Source organism: Microtus oregoni, unplaced genomic scaffold (genome assembly GCF_018167655.1).
Source record: "Microtus oregoni isolate MIOR12 unplaced genomic scaffold, Mior012 000069F_ref0000032, whole genome shotgun sequence".
Taxonomy (NCBI): domain Eukaryota; kingdom Metazoa; phylum Chordata; class Mammalia; order Rodentia; family Cricetidae; genus Microtus; species Microtus oregoni.
In genome coordinates, this window is record NW_024543976.1 from 4,936,728 (window position 1) to 4,964,284 (window position 27,557).

A 27,557-nucleotide genomic window follows, 5' to 3' on the forward strand; every position below is an offset into this window, starting at 1 on the left:
GGGAACGTGTAAAGTGCCCAGACCAAGCAATTTCAATGTTTTTGAGTTCCCATGAGAAATAACACACAGATCACTTATTACACTTTGGAGTTGGACAGTGGCTCTCCTCTAAATCCAAGTGTGCTGTTACAAGAAAAAGTCAGAGTTTGTGTTTCATATCAGGAAGCACCTGGTGTGTGTCAAAAGGAAGAGAAAAATCTAGGGACTAACGGTATCAAGACTCTGCTCTCAAAATTTTATTTCTCTTTCTACCATTTTCATCTCTATGGTACCTTTCTTTGAGTATGTGTCTATTGAAATTCAGACTTTCTGTTTTGCTATAAATAATATTTAAGTTTTTCACAGTTTATAATACATTTATCTACAGTAATCTTTGAAGTCTCCATGAAGGAGATGGGGCCCCACAACAATGATTCTACCTGGTTCATATGATGTTATTCAGTTGATAGCAAAATTTATACATCAGTTTGGATTGCAAACTGCTGAGAACAATTTCAAAGTTGCTCGCTGAGATGATCCAGACTCAGAGACTGCTCTAGCCAGGATTTGAGACAAGCCCTGTGCTTTCCCATTACACATAGACAGAACAAAACCAATACTGCTACCTCTTTCAGGACTTGATAATTAATTAAAATTTTTTCTTTTAGTATCCCCTAAAGGTACCATAGCCTCCTCAAAGCAGGAAGCAAATTTAATAATATGATGCCCAAATTCAACTAAAAGTCCTTAAATGTTTTACATTGTATTCAACTTTTGTATATTGTATACAAATTTTGTATATGTATACAAATTTGAGATTAATTTTATTAGGATAAACTGTCCATATCTTCTGTTTTTCAAGGTGTTGTAACTTTATAACTCATTTAACAATGTAACAGAGAATTTTATTCTTGAAAGTTATTATTGCCAACTGTTTAGGACAATAAGGAAATGGAGGTTATACTAGGTTGTCCTCTAGTATAACAAAACTTAGGTACGTTTTCAAGGTCAAACAAAGATAAACTTTAGATAATCAGTACATCTTCAAACACCTCAGAAATCTACAGAATATGGCATTTAAGATGTTTTAATACCATAGCATCTTTTTATGGCAATGACACATGTCTGCTCTTGGCAGCACCAATCTCCTCCAGAGAAGATGATCCACATGGAGATCACTTTCCTTGTGACAAAAATAAGTCACTGGGCAAGAAAATACCCCTGCCTTGACTGCTAGAGTATGCTGTCCTAATTAGACAAGCAGGACACAAAAGAAAGTGACTGTCAAACATTGCCAAAACAAGGAGGAAAAGCCCTTCAGAGTTTCCTGCTTCATTGAAAAGTCTGTTGAATATGCTAGACCTGTAGGCTACCCAAGTGTTGCACAGGAACTTGGATTACTGTCCAGGCAGCCAGTTGTTTCTGTCATTACTCACATTTTTTAGAAGTCACTTGCTTGCACTTCCTGCTTACTCAGGTAACATTTTTTTCTTGGATCTCTGAAGGAGCTGAAGACTAGATAGTTATAGTTTTCCTTGTTTAGCTATCACAGATTGCAAATTAAGATAGAAAGTAAATTAGTTGCTCTAGGTGCCAGGAGACCCAGCGTTGGGGTGAGTTTCTGACCCTGCGGCGCCAGCCTGGGAAGGGGAGTTCAGAGCTTCCTTGGCCCCCTATCCTTCTTGAGCTCTCGGCAGGGCCCCCACTCCCTGCATACCTCCTCTTTCTTCCTAGCCCACCCAGCTTCCATCCAGAACCCTCCCCAATTTGCCCCACCGCCCTCTTTCTGCACATAACATCACCCAGCCCAGCCTGTCTGGGCACTGGGTCCGAATCCTCAGGGCACCCAAGCAGGCGGGAGTTCCTTTGTTTCTTTGGCCTGCCTGCACCAAGCAGGGTAGGCGCTTTGTTTGCCACCTGCCCATCAGCACGGAGGCCTGATCTCTCGGTGCCAGGAGACCCAGCCTTGAGGAGACCCAGCATTGGGGAGAGACAACGTTGGGGAGATCCAGCATTGGGTAGGCAAGGAGACCTGATCCGGTAAAGAAGATCCATAAGGGAGCATTTGGAAGAAGAGATGGGTAGACGCCAAGGCAAGAATTCGCCCAACAAGCTGAAAAGCAACATGAAGCCACCAGAAACCAGCGACCTCACAACGGGAGGACATGAACACCTTAATCAAGAAGAAGTAGAAAAGGTTGACTTCATGAAAGTGATTGACGCCCTTAAACAGCATGTAAAAAATGCCCTTATAGAAATTGATGAGAAATATAACAGAAAGTTTGAAGAACTGAATAAATCAGTGAATGATACCCTAGAAAACCAAGGAAAAACAATCAAACAGATAATGGAAACGGTGCAAGACGTGAAAACTGAAATGGAGGCAAAGAAGAAAACACAAACAGAGGGCCGGCTGGACATGGAAAATTTAAGTAAACAAACGGAGTCTACAGAAACAAGCATAACCAACAGAATACAAGAGATAGAAGAAAGAATCTCAGATTCTGAAGATACCATAGAGAAAATAAACACTCTGATCAAAGAAAACAGCAAGTCCAACAAACTCTCATCACAAAATATTCAGGAAATATGGGACACAATAAAAAGACCAAACCTAAGAATAATAGGAGTAGAAGAAGGAGAAGAAGTGCAGCTCAATGGTCCAGAAAATATATTTAATAAAATTATAGAAGAAAACTTTCCCAACCTAAAGAAAGATATACCTATGAAGGTTCAAGAAGCATACAGAACACCGAATAGGCTGGATCAAAAAAGAACATCCCCTCGCCATATAATTATCAAAACACAAAGCATACAGAATAAGGAAAGAATATTAAGAGCTGCAAAGGAAAAAGGCCAAATTACTTATAAAGGTAAACCTATCAGACTTACACCTGACTTCTCCATGGAAACCATGAAAGCCAGAAGGTCCTGGATAGATGTACTTCAGAAACTAAGAGACCATGGATGCAAGCCCAGATTACTATACCCAGCCAAGCTTTCGTTCACTATAAATGGAGAAAATAAAATTTTCCAGGATAAAAACAAATTTAAACAATATGCAGCCACAAATCCAGCCTTACAGAAAGTAATAGAAGGAAAATCACTAACCAAGGAGTCCAACAATGACCACAATAACTCAGACATCTAGAGACCCTTCACCAACACAAATCAAAGAAGGGAAACACACAAACTCTACGACTAAAAAAATGACCGGAGTTAACATCCACTGGTCATTAATATCACTTAATGTCAATGGACTCAACTCACCTATTAAAAGGCACAGGCTAAGAGATTGGATACGAAAACAGGATCCAACATTCTGCTGTTTACAAGAAACCCACCTCAACCACAAAGACAGGCACCTACTCAGAGTAAAGGGCTGGGAAAAGGCTTATCAAGCAAATGGACCTAAGAAACAAGCAGGTGTGGCCATACTAATCTCTAACAAAGTTGACTTCAAACTTAAATCAATCAGAAGAGATGGATGGGGGAATTTTATACTCATAACAGGAACAGATCAACAGGATGAAGTCTCAATTCTGAACATCTATGCCCCTAATTTAAAAGCACCCACGTACATAAAAGAAACATTGCTAAAACTCAAGGCAGCCATCAAACCGCACACACTAATAGTAGGAGACTTCAACACTCCTCTCTCACCAATGGACAGGTCAAACAGACAGAAACCTAACAGAGAAATAAGAGAATTAATGGAGGTAATGAATCAAATGGACTTAACAGACATCTATAGAACATTCCACCCAAATAGGAAAGAATACACCTTCTTCTCTGCAGCTCATGGAACCTTCTCAAAAATCGACCACATAGTCGGTAACAAAGCAAACATCCACAGTTACAAAAAAATATTAGTAACCACCTGTGTCTTATCAGATCACCATGGATTAAAGTTAGAATTCAACAACAATGCTACCCCCAAAAAGCCTACAAACTCATGGAAACTGAACAGTCAACTACTGAACCATACCTGGATTAAGGAAGAAATTAAGAAAGAAATTAAAGTCTTCCTGGAATTCAATGAAAATAAAGAAACAACATACTTAAACTTATGGGACACTATGAAAGCAGTCCTAAGAGGAAAGTTCATAGCACTAAGTGCCCACTTAAAGAAAACAGAGAAAGCTCACACTGGAGACTTAACAGCCCAACTGAAAGCTCTAGAAAAAAAAGAAGCAGACTCACCTAGGAGGAGTAGAAGACTGGAAATAATCAAACTGAGGGCTGAAATCAACAAAATAGAAGCACAGAAAACAATCCAAAGAATCAATGAAACAAAAAGCTGGTTTCTGGAGAAAATCAACAAGATTGACAAACCCCTATCCAAACTAATCAAACGGCAGAGAGAGAATTTGCAAATTAATAAGATCAGAAATGAAAAGGGGGACATAACCACAGACACAGAGGAAATTCAGAGAATCATTAGATCTTACTACATAAGCCTATATGCCACAAAACTGGAAAATGTAAAGGAAATGGACACTTTTTTAGATAAATACCATATACCAAAGTTAAACCAGGACCAGGTGAACAATCTAAATAGACCTGTTAGTCGCGAAGAATTAGAAGAGGTTATCAAAAACCTCCCTACCAAAAAAAGCCCAGGACCAGATGGTTTCAATGCGGAATTCTACCAGAACTTCCAAGAAGAGCTAATACCTATACTCCTTAATGTATTTCACAATATAGAAACAGAAGAGTAATTGCCAAATTCCTTTTATGAAGCTACAGTTACTCTGATACCAAAACCGCACAAAGACTCAACCAAGAAAGAAAATTATAGACCAATCTCACTCATGAACATCGATGCAAAAATCCTCAACAAAATACTGGCAAACCGAATCCAAGAACACATTAGGAAAATTATCCATTATGATCAAGTAGGCTTCATCCCAGGGATGCAGGGCTGGTTCAACATACGAAAATCTATCAATGTAATCCAGCATATAAATAAACTGAAAGAAAAAAACCATATGATCATTTCATTAGATGCTGAAAAAGCATTTGACTAAATTCAACACCCCTTTATGATAAAAGTATTGGAGAGATTAGGGATACAAGTGTCATACCTAAATATAATAAAAGCTATATACAGCAAGCAGACAGCTAACATTAAATTAAATGGAGAGAAACTTAAAGCCATCCCACTAAACTCAGGAACACGACAAGGCTGTCCACTCTCGCCATACCTCTTCAATATAGTACTTGAAGTTCTAGCAATAGCAATAAGACAACATAAGGGGATCAAAGTGATTCGAATTGGAAAGGAAGAAGTTAAACTTTCGTTATTTGCAGATGATATGATAGTGTACATAAGCGACCCCAAAAACTCCACCAAAGAACTTTTACAGCTGATAAACACCTTTAGTAATGTGGCAGGATACAAGATAAACTCCAAAAAATCAGTCGCCCTCTTATACACAAAGGATATGGAAGCAGAGAGGGAAATCAGAGAAGCTTCACCTTTCACAATAGCCACAAACAGCATAAAATATCTTGGGGTAACTCTAACCAAGGAAGTGAAAGATCTATTTGACAAGAACTTTAAGGCATTGAAGAAAGAAATTGAGGAGTATACCAGAAAATGGAAGGACCTTCCTTGCTCTTGGATTGGGAGGATCAACATAGTAAAAATGGCAATTCTACCAAAGGCAATTTATAGATTCAATGCAATCCCCATCAGGGTCCCATCAAAATTCTTCACAGATCTTGAGAGGACAATAATCAACTTTATATGGAAAAACAAAAAACCCAGGATAGCCAAAACAATCCTATACAATAAAGGATTGTCTGGAGGCATTACCATCCCTGACTTCAAACTCTATTACAGAGCTACAGTGATGAAAACAGTGTGGTACTGGCATAAAAACAGAGAAGTTGACCAATGGAATCGTATAGAAGACCCGAATTTTAACCCACAAACCTATGAACACCTCATTTTTGATAAAGGAGCCAAAAGTATACAATGGAAGAAAGAAAGCATTTTTAACAAATGGTGCTGGCATAACTGGATGTCAACCTGTAGAAGAATGAAAATAGACCCATATCTATCACCATGCACAAAACTCAAGTCCAAATGGATTAAAGACCTCACTATCAGTCAGAACACAGTGAACCTGATAGAAGAGAAAGTGGGAAGTACCCTACAGGAGATGGGCACAGGAGATCGCTTCCTATGTGTAACCCCAACAGCACAGACTTTAAGGGCAACCTTGAATAAATGGGACCTACTAAAACTGAGAAGCTTCTGTAAAGCAAAGGACACTGTCACCAAGGCAAATAGGCAACCTACTGACTGGGAGAAGATCTTCACCAACCCCGCAACAGACAAAGGTCTGATCTCCAAAATATATAGAGAACTCAGGAAACTAGACTTTAAAATGCTAATTAACCCAATTAAAAAATGGGGCACTGAACTGAACAGAGAATTCTCAGCAGAGGAAGTTCAAATGGCCAAAAGACACTTAAGGTCATGCTCAACCTCCTTAGCAATCAGGGAAATGCAAATCAAAACAACTTTGAGATATCATCTTACACCTGTCAGAATGGCTAAAATAAAAAACTCCAATGATAGCCTTTGCTGGAGAGGCTGTGGAGGAAGGGGAACACTCATCCATTGCTGGTGGGAATGCAATCTTGTGCAACCACTTTGGAAATCGGTGTTTCGGTTTCTCAGGAAATTCGGGATCAACTTACCCCTGGACCCAGCAATACCACTCCTGGGAATATACCCAAGAGATGCCCTATCACATGACAAGAGCATTTGTTCAACTATGTTCATAGCAGTATTATTTGTAATAGCCAGAACCTGGAAACAACCTAGATGCCCTTCAATGGAAGAATGGATGAAGAAAGTGTGGAATATCTACACATTAGAGTACTATGCTGCGTTAAAAAACAATGACTTCTCGAATTTTGCATGCAAATGGATGGAAATAGAAGACACTATCCTGAGTGAGGTATCCCAGAGCCAAAAAGATGAACATGGGATGTACTCACTCATAATTGGTTTCTAGCCATAAACAAGGGTCACGGAGTCTACACTTGGTGATCCCAAAGAAGCTAAGTAAGAAGGTGAACCAAAGGAAAAGCATATAGTTGTCCTCTTGGCTATGGGAAGTAGACAAAATTGTCGGGGAGAAAATTGAGATCTTGGGGGTGGGGTGGGATGGGGGTAAGGGGAAATGGGGAGAGAGGGGGGAGAGGGGGAGAATGGGGGGGAGCTTGGGAAAGGGGGAGGATTGGGATGAAGGAAGGTTGGATGGGGGAGCACGGAAGCACGGTTCTTAGTTAAGAGAGCCACCTTAGGGTTGGCAAGAGACTTGAACCTAGAGTGGCTCCCAGATACCCAAGCCGAGGTCCCCAGTTAGTTCCTTGGGCAGCTGAGGATGGGGAACCTGAAATGACCCTATCCTAGAGCAATACTGACGAATATCTTGCATATCATCATAGAACCTTCATCTGGTGATGGATGGAGACAGAGACAGAGACCCACACTGGAGCACTGGACTGAGCTCCCAAGGTCCCGATGAGGAGCAGAAGGAGGGAGAACATGAGCAAAGAAGTCGGGACCACGAGGGGAGCACCCACCCACTGAGACAGTGGAGCTGATCTATTGGGAGCTCACCAAGGCCAGCTGGACTGTGACTGAAAAAGCATGGGATAAAACTGGACTCTCTGAGCATGGCGAACAATGAGGGCTGATGAGAACCCAAGGACAATGGCACGGGGTTTTGAACCTACGTAATGTGCTGGTTTTGTGGGAGCCTAGCCAGTTTGGATGTTCACCTTCCTAGAAATGCACGGAGGGGGGAGGACCTAGGACTTACCACAGGGCAGGGAAATCTGACTGCTCTTTGGGCTGGAGAGGGAGGGGGAGAGGAGTGGGGGGAGGGGGAGAAGGGTGGGAGGAGGGGGAGGGAAATGGGAGGCTGGGAGGAGGAGGAAATTTGTTTTTTTTTCTCTTTTCTCAATAAAAAAAAAGTTAAAAAAAAAGAAAAAAAAAGAAAGTAAATTAGTTAAAGACTTTGGACTCACCAAGATATAATAGATATGGAATATATTCTATGAATTTGTCAAATTCAAATGGACTAGATATTGTTGATATATATATATAGTCTGTATATCTATTTTTATATAGTTATTGTACTTATTGTATATAGTTTTTTGTATTAGCTATAGCATTATTTTTTTTTATTTTAGACACAAAGGGGAAATGTAGTGTTAGTTCATTTGTATTTTAATAAATGAAGCTTGTCTACAGATCAGAAAAGTAAAACAGCCACTCTGGCCAGCCTTACACACGAAACAACAATGATACACATATTTAATCCCAGCAGCCATACTAACTTGCTGTTGGAGGAGGGGCTGCTTGTTTGTCCCGGCTGCCCAGATAGCTTAGACCCAAAATAATCACACAAAATCTGTATTAAGTAGATTCACTGCTTGGCCCATTAGCTCTTATTGTCTAACTCTTACATCTTAATTGAACCCATTTCTATTTATCTGTGTATCGCCACTTGGCTCTGGCTTACTGGCTAAAGTTGTAGCACGTCTGTCTCTGCTGACACCAAGGCATCTCTCTGACCCTGCCGTTCTTTCTCCCAGCATTCAGTTCCATCTTCCCCACCTACCTCTGCCCTGCTATAGGTCCAAAGCAGTTTCTTTATTCAATTATGGTAATTTAGTATACAGAGGGAAATCCCACACCAACTTTCCATAGAAACCAGGTGGTAGTAATACACATCTTTATTCCCAGAACTAAAGAGGATTATAAGATGTCAGGAGACAGCCCTCAGTCTCAGTCTCATTTTGAGATTCCTGGAGGCAGGATCACCATTTTGGACTGAAGTCGAGGCAAGAGCCAGTCACTGGCTGTTTTGCTTTTCTGACTTGTAGGTTGAACCCCAAATTCTGTTTCTGAGTTTTTAATAATCGTGCTTCACTGTCACATCCCTTCTCCTGAAATGAGCTACTGAGCAATATGTCTGAGTCACAGACCTGTGTGTGTGTGTGTGTGTGTGTGTGTGTGTGTGTGTAGCAGAAGTGTGCTTGAATTCTGACCTTTGGTCAGGGTGGAGAGGATATAACTCTATGGGCCATCTTAATGTCTCAAACACCAAGTAACTACACTCTAGGTCAAAGTGTGTAGCCACAGTTGTTGTCAACAACATCGAGTAACCTCAAAATCTCTGATCTTCAGACAAGGTGGAATAGGCTCACATTTTTGGTTCTCCACAATTTTCAAGCCCCATGCTGATACACCAAAATGTTGTTTGATTTTAGACTTTGGCCCTTTGTGGGGCTCATCACACATCTTCAAAATAACTACACACAGAGACTTATTATTATAAATGCCTGGCCTAGGCATGGCTTGTTCTTTTCTTAACTTAAATTATCCCATATACCTTTTGCCCCTTGGCATTTTCTTTCCCCTTTTTCTGTATATCTTTTCTTTCCTTCTTATTCCATTTCTGGCTATGTGGCAGTTTGGCTGTGTGGCTGGCCACTACTTTTCTTGCTCCAAGTTCTTTCGTGCATTCCAATCCCTGTTTATCTCATTTTATTTCTTCTCTCTGCATGCTAGCATCTCCTATACTTTCTACTACCTTGCTATTGGCCCTTCAGCTCTTTATTAGACCAGTCAGGTGTTTTAGACGGGCAAAGTAACACAACTTCAGAGAATCAAACAAACACAACAAAGAAGCATGCAATACAACTTTGCATCATTAAAACAAATGTTCCATAGCATAAACAAATGTAACAAATCTTAAAATAATATTTCTCAACAGTACTTTCTAAGACTTTATTTTTACTCCCTGAGTCTTATTTTATTTCATATTTAAAATGTGTCTCTCTATATGGTATGTATGGATGTTCACATGTGTGTGGCAATGTCAGGCTTATGTTAGGCCTTATCTTCAATTGCTTTCTGTCGTTTTCCAAGGCAGGGTCTGTCAATTGAACCCTGAGCTTGCAGATTTACATGATCTAGCTTGCTCAATGGTTTCACTCTTTCTGACTTCTAAGTTTGGAGTACAAGGTGGCTGTCACACTCACTCAACATTTATACAGGTTGTGTAAATTGATCTCTGTTCCTTCTATCTGCATGGCATGGCAAGTGTTTTATGCACTGTGTGGGGGCATGTATGTATGTATATATATATATGTGTGTGTGTGTGTGTGTGTGTGTGTGTGTGTGTGTGCTGTGGGTGCATATTCAAGTGTGCATGTGGAGTTGAGAGACCAAGAGGAAGGTACAGAGTTCAAGCTGGGGATTGTCAGGTTCAAACAAATTAATGCACATGACTCTTACCCTTAGTTTGTCCCATAGTAGCAGAGGATTGGCTACTGTAAAAAAAGATATCATAGAGGGAATTTATCCAGTAACTTCCTGGCATTAACCATTTGATCTTGTCATGGTCAGTAGCTGTGGATAAGTTGAATTTAAACTATATTTTTGAATATGTCTCTCTAAGGAGAACTTTGGCATCTTCAGCCACTGTGTCAAGGAAAAGAAATTGTAAGTAAAAGGTTTTTCTAAAGTAAAGACCTGAAGCAAGGAGCCCACCATTAGCTGAGGCAAATTTCTCCAAATATTTTAAAAACAATTCTCCTAATGTTTCTTCTTTCTTAGTTTCTAACAAATAAGGTGATTTAATGATTTTTCTTAATTGTTCAACAGGCACTTGAGAATCCTTAGCCATGAATTCCACAGATTCATCATCCACTCCAAAGAGGACTCGATAGTGGTTTAACTTCTCCTTCAGCTTCTCTACATCATCCCTGATTATGCCCACTACAGGAACAGTAGCTAAAATTCCAGCCTTGAAGGCTTCCAACCAAATATACTGCTGCATAGACTTGTGCTTTCTGCCAATGGCTGCCTCTGTAATATTAGGTAAGGAAAGCATAAAATTGTGGCGCTTTTGATTAGGAAGATCCTTAATCAGAGTGTCCATCAGGACTGGAAAATCATAGTCAGATAAATGTCTGTTAGAAATCAGGAAAATCTGTGGTACACCCATGTTATTCTGAGTGAAGGTATTCTCACAGTAGCTTCTGATCTGCTGCAGGGTCTTTTCTCCGTCAAAGGTGCGTGGTTTGGATTTCTTTTCATTTTGTAAATCATTGTCCACCTTGGTTCGTACAAAGTAGTAATTCTTTTTCATGAATCTGATTGCTTTGGCAAGGTCTAGTTCAAGTTTTGTAAAACGTGTGGCAGAAACAATAATGAAGAAATCATACTCTTGGAATTTCACTTTCTCCAGATAATCTTTTGGTGGAAAGCTCATAGTTCCAATGCCAGGCAGGTCCCATAAAGTCAAAGTTTGAATTTTGTGGTGTTGGTATGAAGTTCTCATCATAGTTGTCTCAATTACCCCTTCTTCAGCTGCATCTTGGTCTTCAGGTCCCATCCCTCTCAGGGCATTGATGAAGCTGGACTTCCCTCCTCCAGACTCTCCTGTCACAGCAACGCTTATTGGGGCCTTATCAATATTTTTTAAAGCATCATTGATTACAGAGTTTGCCCCTTGAATGTTTCCCCTTTTCAGATGAAATTCTATTAAATGGATAGTCTCCTGAGAAATGATTTTGTTTTCTGTCTTAATCTCCATAAAATATTTAGTGGAACTTGACACCAAATCTCCATTGTCTTCATTGTTAGATGTATCAGAGAATAACTGACCCATGATTCTGATAAAAAATAATCACTGAAAAAAAAAGCAAGAGAGAGTTAGTTGCAAAAGATCAAAGATGACATTTTCCTTAGCACTGTGTTTCTTCTCTGTGCTGCAGCCTTAGCTATGTTCTGATATTGTCTAGTTCCCTTTACATTTTCTGCTGATTTTTTGTTTTTGTCAACAAGACACCTACTATATTCCTATTGGAGGAGAAAATCTCATTTGAGAAATTTCTTCCGTCGGAATGAACTTGGGGCATGTCTATGGAACATTTTCTTGACTGAGGATTTATGTGGGATGTCACAATTCAATCTTGGTGGTACCACCCTTGGGGTGGTGGTCCTGGGTAATTTAAGAAAACATTTTTGAACTACTGGGAGCAAGCTAGTAAACAACATTCTCCCATTGTTCCTGTTTCTATTCCTGTAGAGTTTCTGTGGTGACATCCTACAGCAATGGACTGTGATCAGAATGGGTAAACCCAAATGTAGGAAGCTTAGACTCAAAATTAATTAGTTAATAGAAACTGTATTAATTAAATCACTGTTTCACCCATTAGCTTTTTATTGGCTAACTCTTATATATTAATTTAACCCATTTTTATTAATCTGTGTATTGTCACGTTATAGTGGCTTACTGGTACAGTTTCCACACATCCGTTTCTGGTGGTGGCTCTATGGCTTCTGTCTGATGCTTCCTTCTTTCTCCCTGAACATAATTTAGTTTTCCCTGCCTACCTAAGTTCTACCCTATCACAAGGCCTAAGTAGTTTCTTTATTCATTAAGCAATAAAAGCAACACATGAAAAGTCCTAAGTTATTAAAACATTTAAAATCCCATATTCTGAAAGTCTCTAAGGATTTGAAGAATGTCTATCTATCTGAAATATGTCTCTATATATCTTGAAAACTATCTAACGTGACTACAAGCTTTACCTATATTTATTAATTATGCATTACCTTTTTAAATAAACTGCACAATCACAATACATTAATCAAGAACAGAAATATATATATATATATATATATATATACACATACATATACAGTATAACAAAATTGACCTTAAATTTGTATCAATAAACCAAAATCCGTACCAATGCAAATCTCTATTGCATATCCCCTTTAAATGTATAAAAAATTTATAAGCAATATTTGCGAGTATGGGCATAGTTTCTCCAAAATGCTTTCTGCTATTTATTGGGTAAAGTATTTTCTTTGTGGGGGTGTTTATGGCAACCTTTCAGGGAGTCTTGTTTCATCAAACCATATTGGTCTGGAAGCAATCCACAGTTTCTCATCTTCTGTGAAAACAAAATAAGAACCCCTTTTCCAAAGCAACATATCCTTAGATCCATATTTTGAAATCAAGATACCTTTAAGATATATATATATATATATATATATATATATGAATATATATATATATTTAGCTTAGCAGCCCATACAATGAAATGTCTCTCTGTATTCAGCTTCTTCACAGTCAAAAAAATTCAAAGATAATACAATAATATACATAATCCAAACTTTCTGTGTAGTTTCCATTTTTATGTGGCTTATTTTTTATTTACTCCCTTTAATCTATGACTGTCTATACTCTGCCTCTTTAAGGACTTTACCTTTTACTTCTTCTTTTTTTTATTTTATTATTATTTTTTTATTGAGAAAAGGAAAAAAAAATTCCCCCTCCTCCCAGCCTCCCATTTCCCTCCCCCTCCTCCCACCCTTCTCCCCCTCCCCCCACTCCTCTCCCCCTCCCTCTCCAGTCCAAAGAGCAGTTAGGGTTCCCTGCCCTGTGGAAAGTCCAAGGTCCTCCCCCCTCCGTCCATGTCTAGGAAGGTGAACATCCAAACCGGCTAGGCTCCCACAAAGCCAGAACATGAAGTAGGATCAAAACCCCGTGCCATTGTCCTTGGCTTCTCATCAGCCCTCATTGTTCACCATGTTCAGAGAGTCCGGTTTTATCCCATGCTTTTTCAGTCATAGTCCAGCTGGCCTTGGTGAGCTCCCAATAGATCAGCCCCACTGTCTCAGTGGGTGGGTGCACCCCTCGTGGTCCTGACTTCTTTGCTCATCTTCTCCCTCCTTCCGCTCCTCATTGGGACCTTGGGAGCTCAGTCCAGTGCTCCAGTGTGGGTCTTTGTCTCTATCTCCATCCATCAAGTCCAAATGGATTAAAGACCTCAATATCAGCCCGAACACACTGAACCTGATAGAAGAGAAAGTGGGAAGTACCCTACAACAGATGGGCACAGGAGATCACTTCCTAGGTATAACCCCAGCAGCACAGACATTAAGGGCAACATTGAATAAATGTGACCTACTTAAGCTGAGAAGCTTCTGTAAAGCAAAGGACACTGTCACTAAGACAAAAAGGCAACCTACTGACTGGGAGAAGATCTTCACCAACTCCGCAACAGACAAAGGTCTGATCTCCAAAATATATAGAGAACTCAAGAAACTAGACTTTAAAATGCTAATTAACCCAATTAATAAATGGGGCACTGAGCTGAACAGAGAATTCTCAACAGAAGAAGTTCAAATGGCCAAAAGACACTTAAGGTCATGTTCAACCTCCTTAGCAATCAGGGAAATGCAAATCAAAACAACTTTGAGATACCATCTTACACCTGTCAGAATGGCTAAAATCAAAAACACCAATGATAGCCTTTTACTTCTTTTTATAACTCTCTATAATTCTTTTTTCTTTCCCAAGCCTAAGTACATTTATCCAACACTATGATTCATCTGGATTGTCTTTACTGAATATCTGTAATTTTTTACTGTCCAGGAGCACTTCTTAAAATGCTAAGCGCTTTTTAAAAACTTAAATGTGCCATTGATAGGGGAAACAAGGCAGTGCCTGCTTGCCCCACCAAGTCCAGCATTGTTGAGCTGCTTGCTGCCTAGAAATCCATGCACACTGCCTCACTTCCAGGTACACAGCTGGTACAAGTTGCCATCAAGCAAGCTGCAGCATGTTGCTCACAAACCCCATTCAAATATTCGGTCTCCTGAAAGAGTCAGAGGTTGCACTGGTATCATGTCCCAGAAAGCCAGCATTTTAAAACAGCATGGCTTTTCTGCTATGGCCAAGTCAGGAAAACCTCCCTAAAGGAGCTGCAATATGCAGTCAGCTGAAAAAAAAAAGGCGGCTATTTTTTTTTTTTTTTTTTGTCTAGAGTTTGTTCCCTCTCAGGTTTTACATTGATTTAGTCTACCACATTGGCATGCTAATTGTAGGAAGGATGGCACTTGTTTGGTTCCCAGCTGTTTGTCTAGCTTAGACCTGAAATAATCACCAGAAACTGTATTAATTAAATCACTGCTTGGCCCATTAGCTCCAGCTTCTTATTGGCTAACTCTTACATATTAATTTAACCTATTTCTATTAGTCTGTGTATTGCCACATGACAGTGGCTTACTGGCAAAGTTTCAGCACGTCTGTCTCTGGTGGTGGCTCCATGGCTTCTCTCTGACTCTTTTCCCAGCATGCCATTTAGTTTTCCCCTCCTATCTAAGCTCTGCCATATCAAGAGGCCAAGGCAGTTTCTTTACTCATTAACCTATAAAAGCAACACATGTGCAGAAGAACCTCCCATACTACCAAAAGCTCATTTCTATTTTCAAAATCCATATATTCTTGATGTTTATAAAAGCAGTAGAAAGGAAACAAGAATAAATTTTGTCCAGGTCTCAATTAAATCCTTAATTACAGAAAATTATATAAAAAATAGTATGAATCCTTACGCCAGCATCAGGAACAATAGAACCAGAACAATTGTCTTGCATCTAATCTGACTGCAGTGTTGTCTATCAAGTCCAAGATATTTTCTTCATTTGTGCACACTTCTTTCAATGTGTGCCTTCAGATGAATGGAAATTTAATCAACACACATCTAATTTTTATAAATATAATGAATGATAATTTACATGAGTGTTTAATCAATATGATGTCTCTCAAATGTTCAAATAACTCTAATTTGTCTGTTTTATTGATGTTTTCAAAAGATGTCAGTAAGCCTAACTACTGTATTTGGTTGAAATATTTTTTAATTTTCTTAGATTTACTTTCCTCTTATCTTTTTCACGACGTGGAGCTACTCTCCATTAGGAATATAACCTTGCAATGACATAAAACTTCTTATTCTTATTGTTATAACCATTTTCTTCAATACCATATTACAGAGTCATCAAGCCATTACATTGCATCTTCCACCACCCTCTCACTGTTTCTTTCCAAATACTTGCTGCCACATAAGGTGTATTCATCTGGGATCATTTGCTGTCATCCTCTCATAGTACAATGCACCTCAGATAGCAGAGTGAGCTTTTGTCTTGCTCACTTCTTCCTCACCAACATACAGTAGATGGCACTTTATCATCACAATGAATGAGACTGTGATAAAAACATTTGAACTTTATTGTGAACAATTGTGCCTGTTCTGTAATTCTAATTGGTCATTGGGTTATTGAAGACCTAGTACATTTATAAAGTGTGGGTACCAAAAGTCTGGTGAAAGCAAAAGACAGTCTAATACAAAACAGAGACATCCTTAGAATCATGCTGTGTATGAGCATAAGCACATACAGACTCATTGTAAGGCAGCCTCTGCCCTATCTACAAGAATAATGCAGACAACCTTACGGGAAACCAGGGCTGCAGAACTTGGTTCAAACTGACTTTATATATATATTCCAGGAAAGGCTGAGTAAAGAAAATGTCCCCAAGGGGAAGCTAAGACAATTTAAATAAACACCTTTGCCTGATTTGCTGTTGAGGGTGACAGTCACCCACAGGGCACAGACAGAATGTCCCTAAAGCACCCAAACACTCTTCTATCTTTCCAGTTTTCCCCTCTCATTCTATCAGTTCTAGCTTCTGGATCTGTGATGCAGACTTCAGTGTGATTGTTGTCTGCAAGGTCTTTCCACTGAATATGAACACAGGAAATGAGAAGCAAGCATTGCAAAAGGAAGCCTGCCTAAATGGCAGCTGTTTCCACACCCTGACACAACTCATGTTCCACATGGTTGGAGAGAAGATCCTTAGCACTCCTGCTTTACAATAAGGAAAAGCACACCAAAGAAGATGCTTCAGGTACAGATTTCCACAGACAGGTCCAGCAGAAGCAGTGAGCAGAAAGATCTCCTCTCTGCAGGCCAGAGTCTTCTGGATGTAAGGGATTAAATCATTGACCCTGAACTAGGTAGCAAAATGAGACTAAGATACCTCAGGCATATTGCAGAGACATTTCATCACCTGAAACATTCAATTACAACAATGTTAGAGAGAGAGGAATGAGAAACATCAAAACCTATGTACAGATCATTTCCTTTAGGCCTACCTCAACTTGAAGTATTTGCTAAGACCATCCATTGTGTAGTCCTGTCCTCCCACCAAAGCACCATAGCTTTCAAGCAGAGGATCCTCACTCTCAGGGCATGTTCCTAAATGTCTTGTTCCCTATCTGTTCTTTAGAGAAGAGAGGTGATGGGGGTTAGAAGTTAGATCTGAATGCCCCTGTCCACTTACCAGAGAATCTTGTGTCCAGTGTATGTGGTCACTCTAGTTCAGTTGCAGGAGCCACCATCCAGTGTGCTCCAGGTTCTTTACACAAACCCACCCCTGCTCCCTATACAGGACTTATATCATCTTCTAGGTTCTGCCTTTCCCCTCTCAGAGTGATTTGGCCAATCATGAAAGAGCGTGGATCTAGTATCTTTTGAGAATCACCTTCATTTACAAGAAAAGGAAAGTGAAGTAGCTTCAACAGCTGTTCTCACTCTATCAACATTCATTTCTTGGCAGAAAAGCCTGGACAGTCCTAAAATAACATTGTGGAACAGTGCTTGGAAAAAGACTGTGTAAACAGAGAAGCAGCTTATTAGCTGGGCTGGACAGAAACCCTTGAAATATAGTATTTTTTGTATTGAGATTTCTTCTTGATGGGTTTTTCCTGTGACTATTATGAAATGACCTTCCTTGTCTCTTTTGATTGATTTTAGCTTGAAGTCTATTTTGTTAGATATTAGAGTTAATGTTTTCTTTAACTGATGAGTCTATTTCCTCTTTTATATCTTCAGCGCTTGAGTGTCTCTCTTCCATCTCTTGTTTTCTGCTTTTCATGCTTGCGTTTGTGCTTCCTGATTGTTTTCTCATAATTTCTCTTTCTATAATTCCCTAGGCTTGTGTTTTCTTTATTGTCGCTATTTCAATTTTTAAGTGTTGAATAGTTACCCCCCTTCTTGGGCAGCTACATGTTGTCTACCTCCTTTGGCAGCTACATGACATCTTTTTGACTTTGCCTATTCTCTCTATATATCTATGTTCAGATTTCCCACCTGACTATGCTCTGCTAAGCTTTTGTCCAAAACAGCTTAATTCATCAACCAATAAAAGCAACACATATAGAGAGGAACATCACACATCATATTCTGTAGGTCTTTTAAGTGTTTGAATATTACCTATCATTGTGGGATACCTCTCTGTGCATCTAGCAAACCTAACATGACTGTAAATTTGACAAACATTGGTGACTCTACCTCATTTCCCTATTATATATTCCCTTTTTTTCTATTCCAAATTAGATTAACAAGTCTAATCTTTATTGCTCTGCCCCAACCCTTTAACAATTTATAACCAACCCATTACAGATGATAATTATCTGTATAACCCTGAGAAAAAACAAAAACTATACACCTTTCCTGATGGTAGAGGGAGTGTTGTATTCTTAGAATTACTTCCAACTGTCTGGGGAGGGTGACAATATTGCTATGGGATTCTGTAAAAGACAAAAACAATCGTTACTCAGGAGAATTAGCTGTAACATTTATAGCTAGTCTCTGAGTAATGGGTGAAACTAATCTGACATTCTGGCTAGAGTGTATAAGAAGATGGAACATCTCAGCTAGCCACCTTGGAATTGTCCTGAGCAGTTTGTAGTCCAAAACCAATCTTTGGGTGGTGTTTATTGGCTAAATGGCATTATTATGAACCAAGTAGAATCGTTGGTGTGGAGCCCCATCATCCTTTTGGAGACTTCAGAGATCACTGTAAGGAAATTTTTTTTGTTCACTGTGGAAAATTTAAACAGTATTAATAACAAAATGGAAAGTTTAAAGTTTAGGATTGTATTATATTTAAAGAAAGGTTTTAAAGAGTCAAAAATAAGTATGAGGGGAAAGAGATTTGTGGCAACAGTTGTCTTTAGGTTTTGAGTTTCTTCTGTCCCAAATCAGGTGGTTCTTCTGATATGAGATAGAGACTCTAGAATTTTCTTTGAACAGCATGCTTGGGCTTAGGGAAGAAGAGAGCCACACTCCAACCCCAAGGCCACGTTTGCTTTTTAATTGAATCAAGACTACACATTTTTGAGAAGTAAAGAGATTTTAATTTTTAGGTACTGAGAATTTACCCTGTAGAGAATATTTGTACAATTAGGCCAGATATTTCTTTTCTTGGCAATTTTTTTCCAGAGAGTTTCCCTTCTTCTTTGGATGTATAGATGTTCAAGGTCTTTTGACTTCTTGAAGATGGGTATTTCCATCTTCAAGGTATATTCCTGTAAAGACAATAACAGAACTCTCTCCTGATCCTTATTTGGTGCATTTTCCTTTGACATGTAGAATTGTCATATCCATTAATGAAGTATCACTTCTCCTTCTTAAGAGGTTTCTCCTGTTAGAATTAAATCTTTATTAATTTTGATGGTACCCGTAACTTTTCCTCTCCTGTGGAAACAATAGTGGAACCCCTTCCCCAACTAACACATATCCTAGTTTCAATTCTGAGATCAACACATCTCTTAAGTATACAGGTTGATTCAGTTTAGTAGTTTTTTCTATTTCCATTGTCTCTCCTCAGTTTTTGTTCCTTTCTTATTAATATTTATGACTTATAAAGCTGTTCAGTGTTAGCATGTGCTAGTATATTGTGGAAATACATTGGGGATATGTAGAGCTTAATGGGAAAGCACCTGTGGTTTCTGATGTAGATACTTTAAGCCAAGGAGGGAATCATAATTAATTATGATATATTGTTCAGGTCTGTCACATCTTACACACAGTGAGATGCTACAGTAGAAAGTTTAGGCCCATTCCACAGTAGATACAGACACTTACAGAGATTGACCTCTATATCAATCTTCAATGGAGAATTCTGACTTGGACAGGGGACTAACTGCTTTCTCAACTTTATGTGCCTGTGCTGGAGAGACGGCTCATATCATATCAGGCCACCACAAATGAGCTGTTGTAAGGAGCTGCAGGCCTGCTTTTCGTCCCGCCAAGCTCCGGCATGGTTAGCTTACACCCGAAATAACAACACACAAATTGTATTCATTTAAACACTGCTTGGCCCATTAGTTCTAGCCTCTTAATGGCTAATTCTCACAATCTTGCCCAACCCATATTTAGTAATCTGTGTAGCACCAGTTTTACTGGGAAAGATTCAGCATGTCTGACCTGGCAGCTTGCTTCATCGTGTCTGCTCTTGAGAGCAGAGGCATGGCATCTCTGACCTCACTTCCCTTCTTCCCAGCATTCTATTCTGTCTACTCCACCCACCTAAGGGCTGGCCTATCAAATGGGTCAAGGCAGTTTCTTTATTAACCAATGACCTTCTTCCATCATTTTCTGTTGGAAGAGCTGCGGGTCGCATTCCTGCCACCCAGCTCCCGGCCGCCTGGCTAGCTTATGCCCCAAAATAATGACACACAAACTGTATTCATATAAACACTGCTTGGCCCATTTCTATTAATGTGTGTAGCACCACGAGGTGCGCTTACCAGGAAGATTCTAGCCTATGTCCATCCTGGGTCAGAGCTTCATCGCGTCTGCCCTGGAGAGCAGCAGCCTGGCATCTCTCTGAGGCATCTTACCTCACTTCCTCTTCCTCCCAGCATTCTGTTCTGTTTACTCCACCCACCTATGTTCTAACCTATCAGAGCCAAGCAGTTTCTTTATTAATTAACCAGTGACCTTCCTCCATCAAATATTAACAATTGAAACAACAGGAAACATACAAACTCATGAAATTTAACTCTCTGAATGAAAAATGGATGAAGACAAAAGTTAAGAAAGAATTAAAGACTTTTTGGAATTGAATAAATGAATTCACAACATACCCAAACTTATGCAACAATGATTGTGTTTCTAAGAGATAACTTCACAGCACTACGTGTCTTCATGAAACAACAAAAATTAACAGCAAACAAGCCAGCAAAGTGAAACAACGTGTAGAGATCTCTTGCTAATAACTTAAAAAATCCAAAAATTCTATCTGGAAGCTTCTACAACTAATAAACACATTCAGTGAAGTGTCTGGATAAAAAACAATTAAAAAAATCAGTAGCCTTCCTACCCAAATGGAAAATGGACTGAGAAAGAAATCAGGAAAATAAAACCTTTCATAATAGCCAAAAATATTATAAAATATTTTGTGGTAATTTTAACCAAACAAGTAAAAACTTGAATGATGAAAAGCATTAGGACACTGACTAAAGAATCTGAAGAAGTTATCAGAAGATGAAAATACTCCCATGCTCATGATTGTGTAGTACGATTACAATACAAACAGGCCACCCTACAAAAGCAATCAATGGATTTTTATGTAAACTTCATGAAAATTCCAACATAATTCTTCTGTGTCTCTTCCAGACATTTAACTCAGTTACTGATTATCACATTTTATTTTGAGGAAAACAAAGTGTTAGGCCAGGGAACAGGATCTGAGATTATCATCAAACAAAAGTAACACTGCCAAAAACCAACATGAGTATATCATGGGTATACCAGGAATGTCAAATGCCAACAGCAGACCCTCTTTGTAATCAGCAATTTATTAAGTATTATTTTATGACATCATATACAAATCAAAGTAGTTCTTCACCATCATTGTCAAGATAAGAAATGACAGACAGAGGGAACTCAGGGTTCTCGCTGGTTCTGGCATAGAATAATAGATATTCTTTACTGTCTCTAGAAGGATTCTGATGAGGAGTTTTAGGAATTGATAGGTTATTAAGAAACTTGTGGTCATTGGCTATAGTTTCTTTTGACTTTGGCCTTAAGGTCTTTCTGTTGATAGAATCTATAAGCCATGGCTAGTCACTCTTTTAACTCAGACTTAATGAGGGTAGAAGTAACTTTTAGGTGAATGTGCATGAGTGTATGCATGTGTGTGTGTGTGTGTGTGTGTGTGTGTGTGTGTGTGTGTGCGTGTGTGTGTTGTGAGACACAATGAGATCAACAGAGCAAGGTGCATGAAAAGTAAGAAATGTTTGTGCACAGGTTTCAGAGAGGTTAATGTTGCAACAGAAAATCATTGTAAGGAAGTACAGAAGTGACACAGAGCTCATCCTCCCTCCCCCCTTTCCCCCCCTCTTTTTCTGTGTATGTGTGTGTGTTCAAGTTTGTGTGTGTAGTTGAAAAACTTGAAAGAAGGTGTAGGTGAACATAGAGACTTGAAGACAGATTGGGTGTTGCCAGGTTCTGACATATTAACGCACATGACCCTTATCCTTATGTTTTGCCATGTGGTAGTGGATTGGCTAGAAAAGATGTCGGAGGGGGTAATTTATTCTAATGCCTCCCTGGTATATTAATATGTCATTTGATATTGTCATGATCAGTAGCTGTAGGTGAGTTGAATTTGAGATATTCTTTTGAATATGCCTCTCTAAGGAGAACTTTGGCATCTTCAGTCACTGCGTCAAGGAAAAGAAATTGAAAGTAAAAGATTTTCCTAAAGTAAAGACCTGTAGCAAGGAGCCCACCACTACCTGAGAGAAAACTTTCCAAACAATTGAAAAGATATTCTCCTAATGTTTCATTTTCCTTATTTGTCAACAAAGAATGAGATTTAAGTTTTTCTTTTAGTTTTTCGACAGGCACTTGGCAATCCTTAGCAATTAATTCCAGGGATTTGTTATCCACTCCAAAAAGGGTTTGGTAGTGGTTTAAATTCACCTCTAGCTTCTCTAGCTCACTGTTGTTGATGCTCTTCAGTACAGGAAAAGCAGCCAAAACACCTTCCTTGAGGGCTTCCAACCAGAGAAGCTGCTTTGAAGTCTTGTACTTCATTTGAATGGCTGCCTCTGTAATATTGGGCAAAGAAAGCATAAAATTGTGGCGCTTTTGAGCAGGAAGATCCTTTATGAGGATGTCCACCAGGCTTGGAAAATCATAGTCAGATAAATTGTGGTTAGAGATTAAGAAAATCTGTGGTTCATCAATTTTATTCTCACGAAAGGTACCCAGATAGGAGTTTCGGATTCGCTGCAGGATTTTTTCTCGGTCAAAAGTACGTGGTTTGCATTTCTTTTCATTATCTATATCAAAGTCCACCTTGGTTCTCACAAAGTAGTAATTCTTTTTCATTAATGTGATTACTTTGGCAAGATCTATTTCATGTTTTGTAAAACGTGTGGCAGAAGCAATAATGAAGAAGTCATACTTTTGGAATTCTACTTTCTTCAGATAATCTTTGGGTGGAAATTTCAGAGTTCCAACACCAGGAAGATCCCATATATTCAAATTTTTAATTTTTGGGTGTTTGTATGAAGTTATCTTCATAGTTGTCTCTACCACCCCAACTTCAGCTGCATCTGCCTCATCATGTGCCACCTCCCTCAGGGCATTGATGAAGCTGGACTTCCCTGCTCCAGACTCTCCGGTCACAGCAATGTTTATGGGGACATTATCAATGTTTTTTAATACATCTCTGATTATAGAGTTTGCCCCCTGAATGTTTCCATTTTTCAGATGTAGCTCAATTGAACGGATAGTTTCTGGAGAAATGATTTTGCTTTCTGCCTTGATCTTCTTAAAATAGTCGGTGAAGCTGGAAACCAAATCTCCATTGTCTTCCTTCTTAGATGCATCAGAGTTTACCTGACCCATGACTTGGTTGGAAAAGGGCCCTGAAAGGAGGAAGGGAGAGTAAGTTACAATAATCTGAAGACACCTTCATGCTTGGCACTGTGTTCTCTATGCTGTAGCCTTAGTTATATTCTGATAGTGACTAATTCCATATTATGTTGAGGTGCCCATTTTTTGACAAGATACAAACTGGAGTCCTTGTGTTGGAGAAAACCTCATTTGAAGAATTTCCCTCATCAGATTGGACTGGGGACAGCAGGTCTATTGGACATTTTCTTGATTGACACTGATATTTAAGGTCCCAGTCTCAACGGGTGGTACCATCCCTGGGCAGGTATTCTTGAGTTGTAAGATAAAGCAAATGATCCAGATGTGGGGTCAAGCCAGTAAACAGCGTTCTCCCATTGTTCCTGCCTCTGCTCCTGCTTGAGTTTCTGCTCAGATGTCCCTCAGTGATAGGCTGTGATCAGAGTATATAAGTCAAAAACAAATAAACAAAAACACAACCTCTTTTCTCTCCAAATGCTTTTCATTATTGTGTTCATCACAGCATTAAAATGCAAACCAGGGGCTGGAGAGATGGCTCAGTGGTTAAGAGCATTGCCTGCTCTTCCAAAGGTCCTGAGTTCAATTCCCAGCAACCACATGGTGGCTTACAACCATCTGTAATGAGGTCTGGTGCCATCTTCTGGCCTGCAGGCATATACACAGACAGAATATTGTATACATAATAAATAAATAAATATTTAAAAAAACCCGCAAACCAGAACAGACATCTACTAGCTCTTAACTGAACCCTTAATTATGAAAAAATAAAATTTAAGTAAAGTAGGGGAAAATAATATAAAAGTCTACATAATTCCTTTAGCCAGTATTAATGATTATCAAAACACAAACAACTGTGTTTCATCTACCCTGACTGGAGTATTCTGTATGAAACACAAGATGTCTTCTCCAACTGTGCACACTTTCTTCAGTGTGTGCTTTCACATGACTGACAACTTAATCAACCTATGGCTGGTTTCTCAAACTGAAAAACAACTAAAAATGAAGAATAATTGACACCAGTGTTTAATCTCTAACAATCACATAAATCTTTGTTTTATTTTTATGGCCAAAAGATGTCAAAAATCCAGCTATTGTATTTGGTTGAAATAATTTTTAATTTGCCTAGATTTACTTTTCTTCTGTCTTTTTCATGATTTGGGGATCATTTTGCAATAATATAAACCTTTTTAACCATTAAAGTCCACGTTAACATCAATTTTCTCAATACAATATTTCAGAGTCCTCAGGTCATCATTTAGAATCACTGTTTTCTTTTAAACCCTTTCATGTTATGAAAGCAATCTGACTGTAGAATGGAGATTTCCACTTGCCCTCAATTAAACTCTTAGTTATGGAAACATTAAAACTTAAGTACAGGAAAATAATATAAAATATTTATGTGTCTTTTAGTCATTGTTAAAAAACTGTCAGAACACTAACAATTGTGTTTCTTCTAACATGACTTGAGTATTCTATATAAAATCCAGGATTTTTCTCCATCTGTGCACACTTCCCTCAGTGCATGCCTCAAATTTTTGGAACTACAAACATCTAGTTTCTCAAATTAAAAACTAAGTAGTAATGAATGTTAATTGACACCAGTGTTTAATTTATGATAAATGTCTTTAAAGATCTCATAAATATTTCTCTGTTTTATTTTTGTTTTTAAAAAATGTCAGTAAGTCAAGCTATTGTACTTGGTTGAAATAATTCTTAATTTGCCTAGATTTACATTCCTTCTGTCTTTTTCATTTCTTGGAACTCACTTCATGAGGAATATAAACTTGAAATAATATAGAATTTCTTTATCCTTAAAGTCCATGATAAAATCCATTCCTTCCATACACTGTTTCAGTGTCCTCAAGTTATCATTTAGAGTCACTGTTCTCTTCTAAACCTTTTATTTTATGGAAAGCCCCAGAGATGTAGGCCAGTTGATGGAGAGCTTTCCCAGCCAGATAAGGCCTTGGTTTCAATCCCAGCACCTCATCAAATGTAGGCGCATGTGTATCCCTGTAATTTATTTACTCAGGGAGTTGAGGTAAGAGGGTCAGCACTTCCAGGTCATCCTAGGTACATAGTGAGTTAGACGCTACGCTGTGCTACTTGAGTCCATGTATTGAAAGAATAAATATCAAATCCAGAAAGATGGCTCAGCTACCAGGCCTAAGGACTTGTGTTACAAGGGAAGGAGCCACTTGTTTGTCCCAGCCACCTGGCTAGCTTAGCCCTAAAATAACCACACAGAAATTGTATTAATTAAATCACTGCTTGGCTCCTTAGCTCTAGCCTCTTATTAGCTGACTCTCACGTCTTGATTTAATCCATTTTTATTAATCTATGTATCGCCACATGACAGTGGCTTACCAGCAAAGATTCAGTGTGTCTGACTCTGGTGGTGACTCCTTAGTGTCTCTTCCCTACTGTGCCTCTCTTCCTCCCAGCATTCAGTTCTTTCTTCCTTGCCTACCTAAATTCTACCCTACCAACTAGGCCAAGGCAGTTTCTTTATTCATTAACCAATGAAAGCAAACACAAACAGAAGGACCTCCTACACCAGACCTGAACTGGATTACTGGGCATTTAAATTAATCATATCAACTCAGTTCAACAGCAGAGTTTTTCTATTGGCACTGAAATCATGTCATGTTGAGTAAATTCTAAAAGGGACTATAAGCATCCCCATTTCCCTCAGGGAAAGTTCATTAAGGTATACAGCATACATGCTACATACAACATACCTTTGAAATTTGTTGTTACCCTTCTGGGGCCACTACTGTCTGAATCCCAGCCACCCTGTTATCTGTGGCTGTCTTCTACTCTCGGGACTTTGTACTTAGTGACTGCTACCTCGCCATGTTGCTCTTCCCCAGTTATTAACTGGAGAATAACATGGCTATTAACTGTATTACCTTTCTCTAGGTTCTGCTTCAATTAGGCAGAATTGTGATTTATATTCACATTGGGATGTAAACATATACCTGCCGCCATCATCGGCCATCCTCTCATTATGCTTCTGCCTCTCCACAGCACTTGCTACATGTCATGTCTAGGTTTATTTGCTGTTACTCTCTCACAATACAATAAACCTCGGGCAGCAGAATGTGCTTTTATTCCCCTCCTCACTTCTTCATCACCAACACACAGGTGTATGGTTAATCATCAGGAAATGAATGAGGAATATGAGGAAAACATTTGATGTTTCTTGTGGACATTTGTGTCTGCTTGGTAGTTCTAAGTGGCCAGTGGGATATTCAAGTATTTAGTACATTAATAAACAGTGAGATCTAGGAGTCTGGGGAGACCACAAAAATGCTCTAATATAAAACAGAGATCTCTGTAGACTCATACTGTGCCCTTGGCCCTGCATAAGCACGTACAAACTTGCACAGGCAATCCCTGTCTAATTTTAAGGACAAATTGGGGCTGCTGAGCAAGAAACCAGAGCTGTAGAACTTTGTTCAAACTGATTGCAAATGCAAGCCAGGAAAGGGTGGTAAAGAGAATGTCCTCAAAGGGAAACCAGAGAAGCTAAACATAGTTAATTAAACACAAAGAACAAGATTGCTATGACACCGCAAACATTACAAAAGGAAACCCGCCTAAATGTCACCTCACCCTGACACAGCTACAGCAGAAACAGCATGCAGAGAGACCTCTTCTCTACAGGCCAGAGGCCTTGGGATGTAAGCAATTAAATAGTTGACCCTTAATTAGGAAGCAAAATGAGACGGAGATACAACAACCTCAGGCACATTGCAGAGATAGTCCATCACTTGAAACATCTAACTCTAGCCATGTTAGAGAGAAGAATAAGGAACATCCAAACCTATTTCAAGATCATTTCCTTTAGGTCCACCTCCACTTGAAGTATAGAACCTGTCTGTATGTTTCAGTCTCTAAGACTGTTCACTGTTCCTGTCTATCTCCCACCAAAGCATCCCAG

The 27,557-nt window shown here is 39.1% G+C and overlaps 2 protein-coding genes across 2 annotated transcripts; both read right to left on the reverse strand.

Annotated features, from left to right (window-relative positions):
* Positions 1–10,448: 10,448 nt before the first annotated feature.
* On the reverse strand, positions 10,449–17,294 carry LOC121440683 (interferon-inducible GTPase 1-like). The gene is made up of 2 exons (XM_041641485.1): positions 17,217–17,294; positions 10,449–11,711 (listed from the first exon to the last, which is right to left on the reverse strand). The coding sequence occupies exon 2, from the start codon at positions 11,688–11,690 to the stop codon at positions 10,449–10,451; it is 1,242 nt and encodes a 413-aa protein (XP_041497419.1). The 5' UTR covers positions 11,691–11,711; positions 17,217–17,294.
* Positions 17,295–22,291: 4,997 nt separating this feature from the next.
* Positions 22,292–23,584, reverse strand: LOC121440599 (interferon-inducible GTPase 1-like). The gene has a single exon (XM_041641360.1). It carries the CDS (start codon positions 23,582–23,584, stop codon positions 22,292–22,294), a length of 1,293 nt encoding a protein of 430 aa, XP_041497294.1.
* Positions 23,585–27,557: the final 3,973 nt, after the last annotated feature.

What these genes read in the sequence shown, in the direction of transcription:
- LOC121440683 (XM_041641485.1), bottom strand. Translation starts at nt 11,690, where the DNA reads ATGGGTCAGTTATTCTCTGATACATCTAACAATGAAGACAATGGAGAT.
- LOC121440599 (XM_041641360.1), bottom strand. Translation starts at nt 23,584, where the DNA reads ATGGGTCAGGTAAACTCTGATGCATCTAAGAAGGAAGACAATGGAGAT.